This window comes from Scyliorhinus torazame, chromosome 14 (assembly GCF_047496885.1).
Source record: "Scyliorhinus torazame isolate Kashiwa2021f chromosome 14, sScyTor2.1, whole genome shotgun sequence".
NCBI lineage: Eukaryota > Metazoa > Chordata > Chondrichthyes > Carcharhiniformes > Scyliorhinidae > Scyliorhinus > Scyliorhinus torazame.
Window position 1 is genome coordinate 81,649,576 of NC_092720.1, and position 19,476 is coordinate 81,669,051.

The 19,476-nt window shown below is 50.4% G+C and overlaps 1 protein-coding gene across 6 annotated transcripts in view; it reads right to left on the reverse strand.

The window, feature by feature from the left end:
* Positions 1-357: 357 nt before the first annotated feature.
* veph1 (ventricular zone expressed PH domain-containing 1) overlaps positions 358-19,476 on the reverse strand; it is a 403,802-nt gene continuing 384,683 nt past the window's right edge. For 4 of the 6 annotated variants that reach the window (XM_072474424.1, XM_072474420.1, XM_072474419.1 and 1 more), the window contains 2 exons: positions 7,589-7,725; positions 358-991 (listed from right to left, as the gene is read on the reverse strand). In XM_072474424.1, the coding sequence (XP_072330525.1) occupies positions 755-991; positions 7,589-7,725 (374 nt within the window). In that variant the 3' untranslated portion in view covers positions 358-754. Of the gene's footprint in view, positions 992-7,584; positions 7,726-19,476 lie in introns of all 6 variants that reach the window. The other 2 variants (XM_072474422.1, XM_072474423.1) reach the window with 2 other exon arrangements.

A 19,476-nucleotide genomic window follows, 5' to 3' on the forward strand; every position in this document is an offset into this window, starting at 1 on the left:
TGATCAGCACCAGCTGAGGTGGCACCATTGCTACTGAACTACAGGGAATGGGAATGAAGTTTCTGTTCCTCAGTGGATTATAGAAGCCATCTTGACTGTGCAATAACGAGCAAAGCCATAAGCTTCAAGCATTAAAGCACACCCTCTCACGTGGTTGCAAAATGCAAGCAATTTAACAATATGCTTACTTTCAGTCACATGTTAATCTTCATAAGTGCAGCTTAGATTTCAAAAGCCCATATATGCAATGTGCTTATGCAATGTAAAGAAAGACACTGGCTATTTTAGAACAGTTTCTTTTTGGGAGTAGAACCCAGTGATCATTTTGATGAGTGCATCATTTACAGTAAGACGGTGTTGTGCGTGAACTACATCTTCATTTATTTTCTAGAACTCTGAGTTTAAAAATTGCAAAGAAGTCATCTTAAAAGTCATGCTCTGTAACCATCGCGTTGCCATTTACTTCATCATTATTACATTTTCCAGATCTTCATTTTTCCAGATATCTTTAATGCAATTCTTTGTCAGTTCACATGGATAATGCTGTCAACCTCTGATTTATATTATTAAATATTGTTTGTAATACTTAAGCAGGATACAGTTCCAGTTTTCTCCCACATTTGCTAATACTACCTCTCACCTTAAGATTTAGATGCACTATATTCAAATATATCTGCAAAATCTATGCAGTGATTCATCTGGATAGTTATTTCGCTGTCAGCCTATGTGTCCATTCAATTTATCTCCGGTTTATTCATAGGTACGTTGTTGCCTCTCTGCTTTCTCTTTCTTTTGCCTGAGCCACTGCAACATTGATACACTGTAACCACTCCTCGGCATTCTTTTCATCCTTCGCTTTGAAGACATATGTCTTGTTGTCTGTGAAGATTTCAAAGGCCCGAGGAAGACCACGGTCTCTTCGCTTTTTAGCGATGACCTTTACACTTTGTACCTTGCTCAGTTCAATTGGACAGTCATCTGGATCATCTTTCTGAAAGGTGAAGATATAAAGGTGTATAAGGCATTTGGAAATGTCCACATTTACATACAGGCCACCCTTGATGTCAAGGCAGCATTTGACTGATCGTAGCATCAAGGAGCTCTGGGAAAATTGAGGTCAGTCGGAACCGGGGGGGGGGGGGCGGGGGGGGGGGGGGGGGGCGGGGGGTGGTAACTCTCCACTAGTTGGAATCACACCTAACCATAAAGGAAAAAATGCTTGTGGTTGTTGAAGGCCAATCATTTCAACCTCAGGGCATCACTGCAGGAATTCCTCAGTATAGTGTCCTAGGCCCAAACATTTTCAGATGCTTTATCAATTACCTTCCATCAACCACAAGGTCAGAAGTGGGGATGATCGAGGATGTTTGCATAAAGTTCAGTAACATTCGTGACTCCTCAGATTCTTGAGCAGTCCATGTCTAAATTGTCCAGGACAATTTTCAGGTTTAGGATGATAAGTGACAAATCAAATTCATGCCACATGTGTGCAAGGCAATGACCATCGCCAGCAAGAGAGAATCTAATGACTGCCTTTTGATGTTTAATGGCATTACCATCACGGAATTCCCCCAACATCAAAATCCTAGGGGCTCCCATTGACCAGAATCTGAGCTGGACCAGCCTTAAGATGCTGAGGCTACAAGAGCAGTTGAGAGTTCTACAGCAAGTAAACAACTCCTCACTCCCCAAAGCCTGTCCACCATTTACAAGGCACAAGTCAGTGTAGTGGAATACTCCACACTGGCCTGGATGAGTGCAGCTCCAACACCAATCCAAAACAAAGGTGTTCGCTTGATCGGCATACCATCTACCACCTTAAATATGCACTCGCTCCACCAGAACATAGTGTTATCAGTGTGTACTGTGCTCAAGATGCACTGTGACAATTCCTCATGGCTCCTGCAACAGCACCTTCCGAACCCACCACCTCCAGCACCTAGAAAGACGAGGGCAGCAGACACATGGAAACACAGCCACCTGCAAGCTACACATTATCTTGAATTGGAACTATGTTGTGTGGTGGTATGTATTAGGGGTCATGTGGGACTGTGGAGCCGTGATGCTATTGGCTGACAGATCCCGGGTCCTGGTTGACTGCTGACTCCTGGCTCCGCCCTGAAGGCGGAGTATAAGAACCCGAGCTTCTCCCCGCCGCTTCATTCTGTTGCTGAACTGCTGGGGACAAGTCTTGCTTAATAAAGCCTGAATCGACTTCATCACTTCTCGTCTCTCTCGTAAGTCATTGTGCGCTACAATTTATTAAGCGAGCTTAAAAGACTATGGAGCTCCGGATCGCCCCGGAATGCCTGCGGATCAGCCCCCACGCAGCGAACTCGGCAGCAGTATTTAAACACTGGCAAGCATGTTTTGAAGGCTACCTCCGAACGGCCCCCGGCCGGATCACAGAAGACCAGAAAATGCAGGTCCTGCATTCGAGGGTAAGCCCGGAAATTTACCCTCTCATAGAAGACGCAGAGGATTTCCCGACGGCGCTCGCATTACTGAAGGGCATCTACGTTCGGCCCGTGAACCAGGTCTACGCGCGCCACCAACTCGCAACGAGACGGCAAAGTCCCGGAGAATCGCTAGAAGAATTCTACGCCGCGCTGCTAATTTTGGGATGGGGCTGCAGCTGCCCGCCGGTGAACGCGATCGAACACACAGACATGCTAATTCGCGATGCTTTTGTGGCAGGTATGAATTCTCCCCAAATCCGCCAATGACTTTTAGAAAGAGAGTCGCTAGGACTCTCAGAGGCACGGGCCATTGCAGCTTCCCTAGATGTGGCCGCGCGAAACGCCCGCGCCTACGGCCCCGACCGCGCAGCAGCCCCTTGGGCTCCGTGGACCCCCATCGCGACAAACCCCCCCCTCGCAGGCTTGCGCGGTTAAAGCGCCAGACCATCCCGGGGGGGCCCGCTGCTATTTCTGTGGGCAAGCGAAACACCCCCGGCAGCGCTGCCCGGCCCGCGCAGCTACTTGTAAAAGCTGCGGCAAGAAGGGCCATTACGCGGCTGTGTGCCGGTCCCGGGGGGTCGCCGCAATCCCCGGAGAAGAACGAGCCCAGCATATCCCAAACGCTCCCCAACCCCCCCAGCGCCCCATGTGCGACCCGCGGGTGCCGCCATTTTGGGTCCCGGGCACCACGAGGGGAGGATGGGCGCCGCCATCTTGTGACCCCCCAGCCACGTGCGATTCATGGGGGCGGCCATTTTGTCCACCCCCGACCACATGCGATCCATGGGGGCGGCCATTTTGTCCACCCCCGGCCGCGTGCGATTCATGGACGCCACCACCTTGGTTGACAACAAAGGACCCCAGCATCGACGGCTCCACGGGGTCCGAAGAAGACGCCGTGACACTACTACCACGACTGGCTTCGGTGACTCTGGATCAATCACGTCCCCGGACGCTCCAGACGACGACAACAACGGTGCTGATCAACGGACACGAGACATCATGCTTGATCGACTCCGGGAGCACCGAAAGTTTCATTCACCCAGACACGGTAAGACGCTGCTTTCTGACCATCCATCCAAGTACGCAAAAGATTTCCCTAGCTGCAGGATCCCACTCCGTAGAGATCAAAGGGTTCTGCATCGCGAACCTAACGGTGCAAGGGAGGGAGTTTAAGAACTACAGGCTCTACGTCCTTCCCCAACTCTGCGCGCCCACATTACTGGGATTAGATTTCCAGTGTAACCTGCAGAGCCTAACATTTCAATTTGGCGGCCCAATACCCCCACTCACTATCTGCGGCCTCGCAACTCTCAAGGTTGAACCGCCGTCCTTGTTTGCAAACCTCACCCTGGATTGCAAACCCGTCGCCACTAGGAGCAGACGGTACAGCGCCCAGGCCCGGATATTTATTCGGTCTGAAGTCCAGCGGTTGCTGAAGGAAGGCATAATCCAGGCCAGCAATAGTCCCTGGAGAGCCCAGGTGGTAGTAGTAAAGACCGGAGAGAAGCAAAGGATGGTCATAGACTATAGCCAGACCATCAACAGGTACACACAGCTAGATGCGTACCCTCTCCCCCGCATATCCGACATGGTAAATCGGATTGCCCAGTATAAGGTTTTCTCCACCGTGGACCTCAAGTCCGCCTACCACCAGCTCCCCATCCGCCCAGGTGACCGCAAGTACACAGCCTTCGAGGCAGACGGGCATCTATACCACTTCCTAAGGGTCCCATTTAGTGTCACAAACGGGGTCTCGGTTTTCCAACGGGAGATGGACCGAATGGTTGACCAGCACGGGTTGCAGGCCACGTTCCCGTATCTCGACAACGTAACCATCTGCGGCCACAATCAGCAGGACCAGGACGCCAACCTCCAAAAAGTCCTCCAGACCGCTAACGCCCTGAACCTCACATACAACGAGGAAAAGTGCGTTTTTAGCACAAACCAGTTGGCCATCCTGGGATACGTAGTGCGCAATGGGATAATAGGCCCCGACCCCGAACGCATGCGCCCCCTTATGGAATTCCCCCTCCCCCACTGCTCCAAAGCCCTGAAACGTTGCCTGGGTTTCTTTTCATATTACGCCCAGTGGGTCCCCCAGTATGCAGACAAGGCCCGCCCGCTAATACAGTCCACTACCTTCCCCCTGTCGACAGAGGCTCGCCAGGCCTTCAGCCGCATCAAAGCGGATATCGCAAAGGCCACGATGCACGCCATCGACGAGTCCCTCCCCTTCCAGGTCGAGAGCGACGCATCCGACGTAGCTCTGGCGGCCACCCTTAACCAAGCGGGCAGACCCGTGGCCTTTTTCTCCTGGACCCTCCACGCCTCAGAAATCCGCCACTCCTCAGTGGAAAAGGAAGCCCAAGCCATAGTGGAAGCTGTGCGACATTGGAGGCATTACCTGGCCGGCAGGAGATTCACTCTCCTCACCGACCAACGGTCGGTAGCCTTCATGTTCGATAATGCACAGCGGGGCAAAATTAAAAATGACAGGATCTTAAGGTGGAGGATCGAGCTCTCCACCTTTAACTATGAGATCTTGTATCGTCCCGGAAAGCTGAACGAGCCGTCCGATGCCCTATCCCGCGGCACATGTGCCAACGCACAAATAGACCCCCTCCAAGGCCTCCACGAGGACCTCTGCCACCCGGGGGTCACTCGATTCTACCATTTCATAAAATCCCGCAACCTCCCCTACTCTGTGGAGGAGGTCCGTACAGTCACCAGGAACTGCCACATCTGCGCAGAGTGCAAACCGCACTTTTTCAGGCCGGATAGAGCGCACCTGATCAAGGCTTCCCACCCCTTTGAATGCCTCAGTTTGGATTTCAAAGGGCCCCTCCCCTCCACTGACCGCAACGCATACTTCCTGAACGTGGTGAACGAGTACTCTCGTTTCCCCTTCGCCATCCCCTGCCCCGACATGACAGCGGCCACAGTCATTAAAGCCCTTGGCACCATATTCACACTGTTCGGTTGCCCCGCGTATATCCATAGCGACAGGGGGTCCCCCTTCATGAGTGACGAGCTGCGCCAGTTCCTGCTCAGCAAGGGCATAGCCTCAAGCAGGACGACCAGCTACAACTCCCGGGGGAACGGGCAAGTAGAGAGAGAGAACGGCACGGTCTGGAAGACCGTCCTGCTGGCCCTACGGTCCAGGGATCTCCCAGTTTCCCGGTGGCAGGAGGTACTCCCGGATGCTCTCCACTCCATCCGGTCGCTGCTGTGTACCACCACTAACCAAACGCCTCATGAGCGCCTCCTTGTCTTCCCCAGGAAGTCCTCCTCCGGAACGTCGCTGCCGACCTGGCTGGCAGCCCCAGGCCCCATCTTGCTCCGGAAACATGTGCGGGCGCACAAATCGGACCCGTTGGTCGAGAGGGTTCACCTTCTCCATGCGAACCCGCAGTACGCCTACGTGGCGTACCCCGACAGCCGACAGGACACGGTCTCCCTGCGGGACCGGGCGCTCGCCGGCAACACACACACCCCCCCGACACCGATCATCCCCTCCCTACCACCGGCGCACCCCGCGACCGCCCCCTTCCCGGGAGGATCGGTCCTCCTCCCGTGCCCGCCCAGGAGTGAAACAGGAACAAACACCGAAACGCTCCCGGAGACGACAACGCCTGAACAAGCACCTGCACCACCACCGGGGCTGAGGCGATCGACGAGGAAGACCAGACCGCCCGCTCGACTCGTGGCATCCGCGTGACACCAAGAATGTTGTTGTATTGTAACAACATTTTTTTTTTTCTCTTGCTCATATTGTAAATAGTTCGCAAACCTTGTACATAGCCCAGTGTAGGGCTAAAACGATAGTAACATGTCCGAAATTTTCCTTCCAGGGCCAGCCTTGTAAACCCCTACCACCATGCGAACCACCACCCCGCCGGGTTCCTTTTTAACAAGGGGTGAATGTGGTGGTATGTATTAGGGGTCATGTGGGACTGTGAAGCCGTGATGCTATTGGCTGACAGATCCCGGGTCCTGGTTGACTGCTGACTCCTGAGCTTCTCCCCGCCGCTTCATTCTGTTGCTGAACTGCTGGGGACAAGTCTCGCTTAATAAAGCCTGAATCGACTTCATCACTTCTCGTCTCTCTCCTAAGTCATTGTGCGCTACATGTTGTCTTCCTTCACAGTCACTGGGCGAAAACCCTGAGTTCTCTTCCTAACTGCATTGTGGGTGTGATATGCCGGGTGGACTGCGTTGGTTCGAGAAGGTGGCTCACCACCACCTTCTCAAGATCAATTAGGGAAAGGCAGCAAATGTTGGCCTATCCAGTGACACTCACATGGCATGAAAGAATAAATAAAGCAGCAATTGTCTCCATTTCAAATAATGCGAGTGTTTCAGCTTCTATGTGTTAATTTTCAATAATTCATGGCTCAAACTTTATTTTTTCTTAACCATTATTTTGAAGTCTACAAATGTGTTTTGTAAAATTTCCCACATTGATTGCGTCCGTAACGTGCAAATTTACCATGTTGTCCCTCTTAACATCTTATTTAAATTAAGTGGATGTATCAAATCTTCCAGGTGAAATAAGTCCAGGTAAGACATGTTTGTTTTTTGATCTCTTCCTAATTGACTCCACTATGACTGTCTTGTGCTCCATGTTTTGGGTTAATGTTATAAACATTCTCCTTTCTTATTCATTTTGGTCCTTGTATTTGTTCTTTTTCATTTTGGTCCTTATACTTGTTCCTTGGTGGTACTTCTTTACTAGTCCCTGTACACTTCTTCAAATAATTTTGCGATTACTTTTACCTCTTTTATTATATTCACTTAATTCTAGACACATGCTAAATTATTTTTTATATCTTCTGTCTGAATTCTTTTGACCATTGATCTGAAATGTTGACTCGGGTTTTTCCCTCCACAGCTGCTGCCTGAACTGTTGAGTGTTTCCGACATTTTCTGTTTCTATTTCAGATTTCAAGCATCCTCAGCATTTTGATTATGTTTTAAAGACGGCTACATTTTTGCCAGCAAATATTATGAACTAAATCAGTGTTCAGAACTTGGCTAGCGATGAACAAAATACGAAGCAATGCAGAACTGGCTCTGGTGCTTGGTTCCATTGATTTACCCGAGTGAAACTTCAAACATATACCTACTGATTTTCCTTTACGAAATAGAAGCTGATTCCCAGCCAGTGTAAAATAACGGGTTTTCCATCTTTTTATAAACTTCCATTTCACTTGTTTTTCTTTGAGCTTGCCTTCAATGAGTGGTTGACCATCCTGATTCACAACTGTTAAAAGGATATCGAATTTGAATGATCAATTACCAATGCACTAAAAACCAAACATTGTTCGAATCCTAGTTTGCATCACAAATACATATTGGTCTGGGTTTTCAGCGGAGTTTGCGCAACGCCAGTCAGTTATTACATTTACACATGTCTATAGATTGCAGGTTCAGGGACCTGAGTGAACAGGGCAAGCCATGGTACACCTCCTTAGCCAGATTGAAGATCTAACCCTGACGTACATGTGGGTGCATTTTAACAGCTAAAGTTAGGTGGCTTGTTAGTCCAGGTGTTAAAATTTGGAAAGTATGAAACCCACCTACTACCCTCCTACTTTCGGACTCAACAGAGGTGGGGCAAGGGACATGAGAGCAACTCACACCCAGGAGGTGGGTTGGAAATTTACACATTTCATTGAGACACGGAGGGTAGAATTTTTCCTAAGTATCATTTTGGGTCTGAAAATTGGTGTGAATCGTGTTGCCGGTTCCGGCGTGAATCTGATCGCGATCGTCCCGCACAACATGCAATAAATGATCCCCCATGTGAATCACGCTGATTTGGAATCCCGAGGCGCCTGATTGATCCGACCTGGGACTCAGCTGAGCACTGTTAACATGGAGGAGCTGCATTTAAATGGTCCATCAAGCCAGGAGGATGGCAGCACAGAGACCTGCTCCTTACTTCCTGGAAGGAGACTTGAACATGCTTCTGGATGCTGGGGAGGAGAGGCGGGGTAACCCTGTACCCCAGAGTGGGTAGATGATCGAGAAACAGCACGGCAAATCCATGGTGTGGCTATGGCAATCAGTGTCATCAGCCTGACATGGTGAACCGGTGTCCAATTCCGCATGGAAATGAATGGTCTCATTCGAGCTGCAAAGGTGATTGACCACCTGTCTCCTCCTGGCATCAGTCCCATCTGTCACACCTGGAATGTCAACATTAATCCACTCCCCGACACCTTGCGGCCTCCCAGCACCTGACCAACCGGCATCCTCCTCAAATCCCCTGGCACACCCCTTCATGACTCCTTCGTGTCTAGATGCGGTGCCCACAAATGCCATCTGCTGTACCCTCTCCACCAACCCCCCAGCCGTCTGGCTTACAATTTCCTCTTTGCCTTCTGAAAAAATAGACCATAATAAAAGGGAGAGCAAGAAGATGGGCAGTGGAATGTCCATGTCGCTGGAGCCATTTTGTGGCCTTTTACCCAGGAGATTCTGGTAGTCTCCAGCTCTTCTGAACTCCCCTCCCTCACACCGATGCATCTCAGGGGGAACGAGTAAAATGGGACACGGCGACGCCCCGCTCCCCCCAACTGAGCTATTGGCCCAAACAAATGTGCCCTCGACCCTCGCTCAGATGTGAGTTGGGAGTCTGTGTGGTCTGAAAACAGACAGGAGTCAGACTTCATCGGAACCAGAGCAGCATCACAGCTAACCTCACAGCGAGTTATCATCACCCTCCTGCCTTGACAAGTGAGTCGCTGACACAGTCAACCCAGGGTCTTCCTCGGGCTCGTCCACCACTTACTCATGGGCCGCCTCCTCCTCAGAGGTTCCTCCTCCTCTTCCAGCATGTCACTCCGCAGCTGCAGAGCCAGTATGTGGAGGGCACAGCAGATCACAACAATGTGAGAGGTTCTCTGAAGGCTGTACTGCAAAGCACCATCAGAGCTGTCCACGCAGTGGAACCGCATTTTCAGTAAGTCTATGCACCCCTGTTAGGGAGGGAGTTTGAGGATTTTGACCTAGTGACAGTGGAGAAGCGGTGATATCATTCCAAGTCTGGATATTGTGGGGCTTGGAGAGAGACTTGCAGTTAGCAGTGTTCCCATGCATTGATTGCTCTAATCGTCTGGGTGGTAAAGGTTGTAGGTTTGAAAGGTGCTATTGAAGGAGCCTTGGTGAGTTGCTGAAGTCATGTATGCTTCAAGATAGTGTGCAAACACATGCATGATCATGAGGAGGTTGTTGTCTGGATTTGCCCAGTAACAATTGTAATATCAATTTAACAAAACACAATAGGAAGTGACCTGCCCAGAAACAAGTAGAAATCTGCCTAGTGAAAGCAATAGCCAGTATTCAAAAGGCTGGCTGAGATGCGTCTCCCCCGTAATGAGATTAGAAGGCATTTAGATAGAATTAGATGTGAATAGGTTATTAGTAGTAACAGTTTACCTCGGCGATTGGGAGATCAATGAAATATACACATGATGTGCTAGGCTCCTCCACCATTAAGGATGGGGATATTTGTGGAGCCGCCTCCTCTAGTGAATTGTTTAATTGTCCACCACCATTAACAGCTGGATGTGGCAGTTCTACTTAGGTCTGATCTGTTGGTTGTGCAATCGCTTAGCTCTATCACACACTGCTTATACTGTTTGGCACACAAAGTAGCCCTGTGTTGTAACTTCACCAAGTTGACACCTCATTTTTAGGACTGTCTGATGTTCCTCCTGGCATACCCTTTTGCACTCTTCATTGAACCAGGGTTGGTCCCTTGGCTTGATGGTAATGGTAGAGTGGGGGCTATGCCGGGCCATGAGGATACAGATTGTGGTTGAATATAATTCTGCTACTCGTGATGGCCCACAGCACCTCATGGATGCACAGTCTTGTGCTAGATTTGTTCGAAGTCTATGGTGGTAGTGCCACAAAACATGATGGAGGGTATCCTCAATGTGAAGACAGGACTTTGTCTCCACAAGGGCTATCCGGTGGTCACTTCTACCGATACTGCCATGGACAGATGCATCTGCAGCAGGCAGATTGGTGAGGATGAGTTCAAATATGTTTTTCCCTCTTGTTGGTTCCCTCACTACCTGCTGCAGTCCCAGTCTAGCAGATATGTCCTATAGGACCCGGCTAGCTTGGTCTGTGGTGGTATTAAACATTTAAATGCATATTTTAAAAATCTTCAACAATAACTGTAGTCTGAAGAGTGGGAGCACACACTTGTAAAAGGTACTAGAGATATTGTTTGCTTGAATGCACAGGTCCTAACTTTTTTTGACAGTTTTAGTGAGTATATATTGAGTGCGACAACCTCGTGCCTTTCCATGTCAATCCTCTTTGTGAGATACTGTTGTTGCACAGCTCCTGAAAGAGGGCAACTTGGATAGCATTTCTGTATTTAATTGTGCAAGTGCATCTGTCAAAGGTTACTGTCTGATTTACTCTTAAATATCAGTGAGAATTAATAGGCTACTGCTGCAAAACTGGGACAAATGTGCCAGGTCTTTATATCTCTTGCAATATATTAGAATATGGAGTTTGTGTATTGAAGATTCATTTCAAATGTCAAATGGACATTGTTATTACTTCCCCTTCTGACCTTTAAGATCCATTTGACCCCAAGGAAACTCCAAGTTAACATTTCAATTGATCACGGATTCACAATAATATAATACAACAGGGAGATTCTAATTCTCAGAGACATCCCTAAAAATGCGGAATATATTTAATAAGCTGGAACAAAAATGAATGCCACAGAATTTTTTATCTGTGAAATAGCTGTAAAATTTGCTGTTCGCATCGGAAGGATAATGTAATAATACCCTGACAGACGGGCGACCACCAGATGAATTAACAAATGAATGATTTATTGAATGTACAGAGTGTGAGATAAAAGTCACCGCACGGTGGCACGGGGGCACAGTGGTTAACACTGCTGCCTCTCAGCGCCAGGGACCCAGGTTCGAATCCGGCCTTGGTGACTGTCTGTGCGGAGTCTGCACTTTCTCCCTGTGTCTGCGTTGGTTTCCTCCGGGTCCTCCCATTCCACCCACAGGCCAAAGATGTGCAGGTTAGCGTTTTGATTTGATTTGATTTATTATTGTCACATGTATTAGTATGCAGTGAAAAGTGTTGTTTCTTGCATGTTATACAGACAACGCAAACCGTATATAGGGAAGGAAGGAGAGACTACAGAATGTAATGTTACAGTCATAATAGGATGTTACAGTCATAATAGAAAAGATCAACTTAATTTGAGGTAGGTCCATTCAAAAGTCTGATGGTAGCAGGGAAGAAGCTGTTCTTGAGTCGGTTGGTACGTAACCTCAAACTTTTGTATCTTTTTCCTGACGGAAGAAGGTGGAAGAGAGTATGTCCGGGGTGCGTGGGGTCTTTAATTATGCTGGCTGCCTTTCTGAGGCAGCGGGAATTATAGACAGAGTCAATGGATGGGAGGCTGATTTGCGTGATGGACTGAGCTACAGTCACAACCTTTTGTAGTTTCCTGCGGCCTTGGGCAGAGCAGGAACTATACCAAGCTGTGATACAACCAAAAAGAATGCTTTCAATGGTGCATCTGTAAAAGTTGGTGAGAGTTGTAGCTGACATGCCAAATATCCTTAATCTTCTGAGAAAGTAGAGCCGTTGGTGGGCTTTCTTTTTTTTTAATAAACATTTTATTGAGGTATTTTTGGTATTATAACAATAACACAATAAACAGTGTGCATGAAACTATAAACATAGTGCAAAAGCCTTCTCCCACCCTTACAGGTCCCACCTTTATTAACCCCCTACTCTAAGCTAAACTAACCCCCCCCCCCCCCCCCCCCCCGTCTTCTGCTGACAATTAATTTTCGGCGAAGAAGTCGACGAACGGTTGCCACCTCCAGGCGAATCCTAAAAGTGACCCTTTCAAGGTGAACTTGATTTGCTCCTAACAAAGAAAGCTAGCCATGTCCGATAGCCAGGTCTCTGACTTCGGGGGCTTTGAGTCCCTCCAAGCTAATAGTATCCGTCTCCGGGCTACCAGGGGAGCAAAGGCCAAAATGTCTGCCTCTTTCTCCTCCTGGATTCCCGGGTCTTCCGACTGCCTGAAAACGGCAACCTCTGGACTCAGTGCCACCCTTGTTTTTAACACCGTGGACATGACATCTGCAAATCCCTGCCAAAATCCCTTAAGCTTCAGACATCTCCAGAACATGTGGACATGGTTTGCTGGCCCTCCTGCACATTTTGCACACCTATCTTCCACCCCAAAGAATCTGCTCATCCGGGCCACTGTCATGTGAGCCCGGTGAACGACCTCGAATTGTATCAGGCTGAGCCTGGCACATGTTGCGGACGCGTTGACTCTACTCAACGCGTCCGCCCATAGTCCATCCTCTATCTCTCCTCCCAGCTCCTCCTCCCACTTGCGCTTCAGCTCCTCGGTCTGCGTCTCCTCTGACCCCATAAGTTCCTTGTAAATGTCCGATACGCTCCCTTCTCCTACCCACCCTCTGGAAACTACCCTGTCCTGAATTCCCCTTAGCGGTAGGAGCGGGAAGGTTGACACCTGTTCACGTAGGAAGTCCTGCACCTGCAGATACCGGAATTTGTTTCCCCTCGCCAACCTAAACTTCTCATCCAGTGCCCTCATACTCGGAGAGTTCCCCTCTACAAACATATCCCCCATCCTCTCAATCCCTGCTCTCTTCCATACTTCCCAGGGCAAACCGGTGATTATTGCAGATTGGGGACCAGACCGATGTTCCCTCTGCTCCCACATGTCTCCTCTATTGCCACCAGACTCTCAGGGCTGCCACCACCACGGGACAGGTGGAGTCCCGTGCCGGCGGGAGCGGCAGAGGCGCAGTTACCAACGCCCCCAGACTGGTACCCTTGCATGAAGCCGCCTCCATACGCTCCCATGCCGACCCCTCCCCCACCACCCACTTCCTGATCATGGCTATATTCGCCGCCCAGTAATAGTTACTAAAATCTGGCAGCGCCAGCCCACCCTCTCCCCGACTCCGCTCAAGCATTACCTTCCTTACCCGCTGGGTCTTGTCCGCCCAAACAAAGCCAGTGATCACTTTGTTGACCCGTTTAAAAAAGAACCGCGGAATAAAGATGGGGAGACATTGAAACTCGAACAGAAATCCCGGGAGGACCGTCAGCTTCACCGTCTTCACCCTCCCAGCTAATGCCAACGGCAGCGCGTCCCATCTCCGAACATCGTCCTTCATTTGGTCTACTAGCCGGGCCAGATTTAACTTATGCAGCCGGTCCCATTCCCGTGCCACTTGAATGCCTAGATACCTAAAGCCTCCTCCTGCTAATCTAAACAGCAACTCCCCCAATTGCCTCTCCTGCCCCCTCGCCTGGACCGCAAACATCTCACTTTTCCCCATATTTAGCTTCTACCCCGAAAACTGGCCAAATTCCCCTCGAATCCTCATGAATTCTTTCATCCCCTCGACTGGGTACGTTACATACAAAAGTAGGTCATCTGCATAGAGCGAGACTCTGTGCTCCACCCCCCCCCCCCCACCCCACCCCCAACCCCTGACCAGCCCCTTCCAACCCCTTGAGGCTCTCAGAGCAATTGCCAACGGCTCTGTAGCTAGCGCGAACAACAGTGGGGAGAGGGGGCATCCCTGTCTCATCCCCGGTGCAGTCTAAAATAGTCCGATGTTGTCCTATTCATCCGTACGCTTGCCACAGGAGCCTGATACAGCAACCTGACTCAGTCAATAAAGCCCCGCCCGACCGTCCCAATACCTCCCACAGATAATCCCATTCTACCCGATCAAAAGCCTTTTCTGCATCCATTGTGACCACTACCTCCACCTCCCTACCTTCCGGGGGCATCATGATCACGTTTAACAGCCTTCTTACATTGGCCACCAACTCCCTACCCTTAACAAACCCTGTCTGGTCCTCCCCAATAACGTCCGGAACACAATCCTCAATCCTGGAGGACAAAATTTTGGCCAGCAGTTTGGCGTCCACATTCAACAGGGATATCGGCCTGTAGGACCCACACAGCTCCGGGTTCTTGTCCCACTTAAGAATCAGCGAAATCATGGCCTGTGACATCGTCAGGGGCAGCACCCCTCTTTCCCTTGCCTCATTGAACATCCTCATCATCACCGGCCCCAATGTCCCAGAGAACTTTTTATAAAACTCCATTGGGCACCCGTCCGGCCCCGGGCTTTACCCGCCCGCATGGCCTTCAGACCCTCCACTATCTCTTCCAACCCGATCGGGGCCCCCAGCCCTTCTACCAGCTCCCCGTCCACCTTCGGGAAATTCAGCCCCCCCAAGAAGTGCCTCATCCCCTCCGGCCCCGTAGGGGGTTCCGACCTGTACAGCCTACTGTGGAAATCCCTAAATGCCTTATTCACCCCTGCTGAATCTCCGACCACGTTCCCATCTCCGTCATTTACTTTCCCTATCTCCCTGGCTGCCTCCCTCTTTCTAAGCTGCTGTGCTAGCATTCTGCTGGCCTTCTCTCCATACTCACCTTTCTCAGCTGCTCCACCACCCTCCCTGTGGTTATCAAGCTGAACTTCGCCTGTAGCCTCCGCCATTCCCTTGAATGCCCTTCCTCTGGGGTCTCCGCATACCTCCTATCGATCTGTAATATCTCCTTAACCAGTCGGTCTATCTCTGCCCTGTACACCTTCTCCCTATGGGCCCGTATCGAGATCAGCTCCCCTCTGACCACCGCCTTCAGTTCTTCCCAGACCATCGCTGCTGAAATTTCCCCCATGTCGTTGACCTGCAGGTAGTTCTGACTACATTTCCTCAGCCGCCCGCACACCTCATCGTCAGCCAAAAGTCCCGCATCCAACCTCCAGTGCGGGCGCTGGTTACTCTCTTTACTAACCAGCAGGTCAACCCAGTGCGGAGCATGGTGAGATTGTGATCGCCGAGTATCCCGTATCCACCACCCCTGCCAGTAAGGCCCTGCTCAAAATGAAGAAATCGATCTGGGAGTACACTTTATGCACGTGTGAGTAGAAAGAGAACTCCTTCACCCTTGGCTGCCCAAATCTCCATGGATCCACCCTCCCCACCTGCTCCATGACCCCTTTTAGTTCCGTTGCCATTGCTGGCACCCTGCCCGTTTTCGAGCTTGACCGGTCCAAACCGGGGTCAATAACTGTATTGAAGTCCCCTCCCATGACCAACCTGTGCGAGTCCAGGTCCGGTATCTTCCCCAGCATCCACTTTATAAACTCCACATCATCCCAATTTGGCGCATACACATTTACTAATACCATCTGCACCCCCTCCAGTTTCCCATTGACCATAATGTACCGACCTCCCACATCCGAGACTATTCTACCCGCCTCAAACACCACCCGCTTATTGATCAGGATCGCGACCCCGCTAGACTTTGAATCTAGTCCCGAGTGAAAGACCTGACTGACCCAGCCTTTCCTCAATCTAATCTGGTCAGTTACGCTAAGATGCGTCTCCTGCAACATTACCACGTCCGCCTCCAGTCCCCTAAGATGCGCAAACACACGTGCCCAGTTGACCGGCCCATTTAACCCTCGAACATTCCAGGTGATCAGCCTAGCTGGGGGGCTCATTGGCCCCCCTCTTCGCCGATCAGCCATCCCTTTTTTGGGCCCGCCTCCAGCTCATGCTCCGTGCCTCCACCGGCATGCCCCCAGACAGCCTCCAGCCCCAACCTCCTCTCTGTCCCTTGGCCCAAGCCCCTCCATTGTCAGCAGAACATTTCCCCCCCTCCCCTAGTAACAACACTCTGTAACCCGACCCCTTTAATAAATTGAACATATGCACACCCCCCCACTGCGCTTCAGTGAGCTAGCCTGCCCAGCTAGCTTGGTGGCCCCATCCCTGGTGCCAGATAGTCTCCCACCTATTGTTCCCTCCTCACCCCCCGCTCATACAAACATACTCCACCATCAAACAATCCCCACCCAATTGCCCGACAGAAAAACACCAAAATCTAAACAAGCACACCTCCATCCCCCAACAGTGCAAATGAAAACCTTAACTCACTCCGCTCTGCCACTGGTCCCAAATCAATACAGAAGGCATTACAAACAGCTTCCACAAAACGAAAAACGAGAAACTTTTTAAAAAAAGAACAGAGAAACAAAGAAAAAACATGAACGTTGCAGCTAAGTTCAAAAGTTCTCAGTCCACCACCAGTCCTTTCCTTTTCACAAAGTCCAGCGTGTCCTCAGGCGACTCAAAATAAAAGTGATGTTCCTCGTACGTGACCCAGAGACGGGCCGGATACAACAGTCCGAACTTCACCTTTTTCTTAAAAAGGATCAACCTAATCTGTTTGAAGCCTGCTCTTCTCCTGGCCACCTCCACAATCAGGTCTAGGTAGACCCGCAGGATACTATTGTCCCGCTTACAGCTCCGTGTCTGCTTGGCCGACTGTAGAATGCGCTCCTTATCCAAGTACCTGCGGAATCTCACCACCATTGCCCTCGGGGGGGTCTCCCGTTCGCGGCTTCCCCGCGAGTGCTCTATGAGCTCTGTCCACCTCCAAGGGACGGGAGAATGCCCCATCCCCCAGCTGCTTCTCAAACATATCTGTGATGTACGCCCCAGCGTCCGCTCCTTCGGACCCCTCCGGGAGCCCAACGATTCTCAAGTTCTGCCGGCGGGACCTATTCTCTAGGTCTTCCACCTTCTCCAGGAGCTTCTTCTGCTGGTATCTCAGCATCCCCACCTCCAACTCCATCGCAGTTTGATGTTCCTCCTGCTCAGCCAGCGCCTTCTCCACCTTCTGGATCACCCGATCTTGGGCGTCCAATCTAAGCTCCAGCCGCTCAAGCGACTCTTTTATCGGATCCAAGCAGTCCGGTTTCTACTTAGCAAAGCCTTCCTGAATAACTTGCATCAGCTGCTCCGTTGACCGCTGGGTCGACAAACCAGAGGTCCTGTCCTCCGGCCGTCTCCCGCTGCAGCTTCAGCCCAAGCCTTCTCTGTCTTTCCGTTTCTGCCTTTACGAGCACTTCTAGTCCTTCTCTCCATGCACCGATGTGGGAATTCAGTACAGAATTGCCTCTGTCATCAGTTTTACAATTCAAGTCCGGTAGAAAATCGGGGGAAAAGGTCCAAATGTTCGACCCGAGCAGGAGCCACCAAATGTGCGACCTGCTCCTTCATAGCCGCCACCGGAAGTCCGTTGGTGGGCTTTCTTAACTATAGTGTCAGCATGGGGAGACTAGGACAGGTTGTTGATGATCTGGATACCTAAAAACTTGATGCTCTCAACTCTTTCTACTTCATTCCCATTGATATAGACAGGGGCATGTTCTCCACTACCCTTCCTGAAGTCGATGACAATCTCCTTCGTTTTGTTAATAATATTGAGGGAGAGATTATTGTCGTCGCACCAGTTCACCAGATTCTCTATCTCATTCCTATACTCTGTCTCGTCATTGTGCAGGTGCATAAGGAGTATAATAGGGGGCTGAGGACACAGCCTTGTGGGGCACCGGTGTTGAGGATGATCGTGGAGGAGGTGTTGTTGCCTATCCTTACTGATTGTGGCCTGTGGGTTAGAGAGTTCAGGATCCAGTTGCAGAGGGAGGAGCCGAGGCCAAGGCCGCGGAGTTTGGAGATGAGTTTCACAGTAATAATTGTGTTGAAGACTGTGCTGTAGTCAATAAATAGGAGTCTGACATAGGTGGCTTTGTTATCTAGATGTTCCAGGGTAGAGTGCAGGGCCATGGAGATGGCGTCTGCTGTGGACCTGTTGCAGTGGTAGGCGAACTATAGTGGATCAAGGCAATCCGGGAGGCTGGAGTTGATTCGTGCCATGACTAACCTTTCGAAGCACTTCAGAATGATGGATGTCAGAGCCACTGGACGATAGTCATTAAGACACGCTGCTTGACTTTTTCCTTGGTACAGGGATGATGGTCGTCTTCTTGAAGCAGTTAAGGACCTCAGATTGTTGTAAAGAGAGGTTGAAGATGTCAGCGAATACCCCCGCCAGCTGATCCGCGCAAGACCCGAGTGCTCGTTCGGGTACCCCATCCGGGCCAGTGGCTTTCCGTGGGTTGACCTTCGAGAAGGCTGCTCTGATGTCTGCAATGGTGATCTCAGATACAAGTTCATCCGAGGCTTCCAGGGTGGAGGGCGTGCTCTCGCTGACCTCTTGCTCAAAGCGGGCATAGAATGCGTTGAGCTTATCAGGGAGGGATGCGTTGGAGCTGACGATTTTACATGCCTTCATCTTGTATCCCGTTATGTCTTGCAGACCTTGCCATAGTCGGTGGAGGTCCCTGTGGCTAGCCTGGGACTCGAGCTTGGTCCGGTAGTGTCTTTTGGCACCTTTGATGGATCTCCTTAGATCATATCTGGCTTTCTTGGGGCAGCACGGTAGCATTGTGGATAGCACAATTGCTTCACAGCTCTAGGGTCCCAGGTTTGATTCCGGCTTGGGTCACTGTCTGTGCGGAGTCTGCACATCCTCCCCGTGTCTGCGTGGGTTTCCTCCGGGTGCTCTGGTTTCCTCCCACAGTCCAAAGATGTGCAGGTTAGGTGGATTGGCCATGATAAATTGCCCTTAGTGTCCAAAATTGCCCTTAGTGTTGGGTGGAGGTGTTGACCTTGGGTAGGGTGCTCTTTCCAAGAGCCGGTGCAGACTCAATGGGCCGAATGGCCTCCTTCTGCACTGTAAATTATATGATAATCTATGATTAATCAAGGACAAAGGTTTGGCACAACATCGTGGGCCGAAGGGCCTGTTCTGTGCTGTATTTTTCTATGTTCTGTGTATTTTGTAAATTCAGTTTCTTCCGTTATCGTTGGATTACATATAGTTTTTAATTCATTTATAGGATGTGGGCGTCGCTGGTTAGGCCAGCATTTATTGCCCATCCCTAGTTGCCATTCAGAAGGTGGTGGTGAGTCGACGTCTTGAACCTCTGCAGTTCCTGAGGTGTAAGATGTAGGTACATTCACTGTGCTGCTAGGGAGATAGTTCCAGGATTTTGACCCAGCGATAGTGAAGGAACAGCGA